Here is a 1,465-nt window from a genome sequence, read left to right as displayed (position 1 = left end):
CCCTTCCTCATCCACTACGCAGATGATAATAAACTATCGTTTCATTAAAAAAAAAAAAAAGAAAAAAAGGGAAACAATTGTACAGCTAATCAAAAATTCATCGAACAAAGAGAATTTATCAAAAAGTTTTCTCGAAGGCGGAAATCGTATCTATCTGGCACACTCGCCAGGACAATGCCGCGATTCTGTAACCCGATATCGGGAGGGCCATTCTTCCGTCGATTCTTCTTCTTCCAACTTTAAATTTCCCCTCCTCTCAAAAACTTTTGAAACTTTCTTTTCGGATCGTCCCGTTTTCAGAGTCCGGCTCGAGCATCCTTGGCGGTGGAATAAGGGAGAACGCTATACCGGAGGCGTTGTACGCCACCATTCCAGACACGGCGAACGCGACCGCAAACGAAACCGGAAATGGTCAATTAAACGCGCAAAGCAGGCCGGTTTACGCCATCCCCTCTATGGTATCGCCACCGCCCACCTACGACGTGGCCATCTCGAAAACATGGCAGGTAAGGGATTTATTATTAATCTTCTTCGAGATCGGTTTCGAAAGAAATAACGAAAGTGTAATTAATTTTTGGTATTGCTTCGAATGCGATGAGAATGGAAAGATGTATATATGTAATACGCTTTTCTTTGTTATTCGAAATTATTAAAAATTAAAATTGCGAGGATAAATCGGTAAGAGAGAAAAATTTTATTTTTCAACTTTTCGTTCGTTTTAAACGAATGTAATGTATAATAAATTGACTGTTGGCAAAAATCAACGCTGATGAATCATCAATTTACGTCGCAGGTTAATTCCATTCGAAGTTGTTGCACGGATAAATCCTTATTTATTTATTCATTTATTTATTTTACGTAATCCTACAACATCGAATAAAAAAATCGTTCGTCGAAATATTATTTCATCGATTTCAAATAAGTTTCCTTCGAATATCGCTTAAACTCTTTCGAAGCATTTTTTTTTGTTAAAAAATCGCGTCGTACATTTCCAAAATCCTCTTTGATCAAAACTTGTCGGGTTACCTTGTTAACTCCCCTTACTTACTCTCTTATTTCACTCTCTCTCTCTTTCTCGACGTTTTCGAAGCTATATAAAAGAACAAGAATAATGGTGGCTTGCGGTCACCGATGTTGTCACGAAATTGAACAGCGAACGATGTATCGATGTATCGATGCGGCGTGGTTGCACGCGATGAAATTAGAGATCGTCCGTCCGTTCGAGGAGATTTAACCTTCGAGTAGTAATGAACTGTCCCGGTCAGACATCCCGGATAGAATCGAAATCCTGGACCAACCGCGGTTGTCAAAGCTTTTCGTTCACCCGACGATCGACCCGATCGATCCTTGTGTGTAACGGAGATCCCCTCCCCTGTCGTGTGAACGAGCCGACGACGTTCCGTTAATTACACGACGCTCGAGTTGCTGATTGGACGCGAGGAATATTTCTCATAGACGTTTACGA

The 1,465-nt window shown here is 40.8% G+C and overlaps 1 protein-coding gene across 1 annotated transcript in view; it reads left to right on the top strand.

Annotated features, from left to right (window-relative positions):
• LOC102679989 overlaps positions 1-1,465 on the top strand; it is a 54,404-nt gene that overhangs the window by 49,003 nt on the left and 3,936 nt on the right. Inside the window, exon 4 of the mRNA XM_006614036.2 lies at positions 301-506. Coding sequence (XP_006614099.1) covers positions 301-506 — 206 coding nt within the window. The remainder of the gene's footprint in view (positions 1-300; positions 507-1,465) is intronic.

Source organism: Apis dorsata, unplaced genomic scaffold, assembly GCF_000469605.1.
Source record: "Apis dorsata unplaced genomic scaffold, Apis dorsata 1.3 scaffold_169, whole genome shotgun sequence".
In the NCBI taxonomy this organism is placed as follows: Eukaryota; Metazoa; Arthropoda; class Insecta; order Hymenoptera; family Apidae; genus Apis; species Apis dorsata.
The sequence above is the reverse complement of the archived record's forward strand: the minus strand, read 5'-3'. Positions and strand labels throughout refer to the sequence as shown.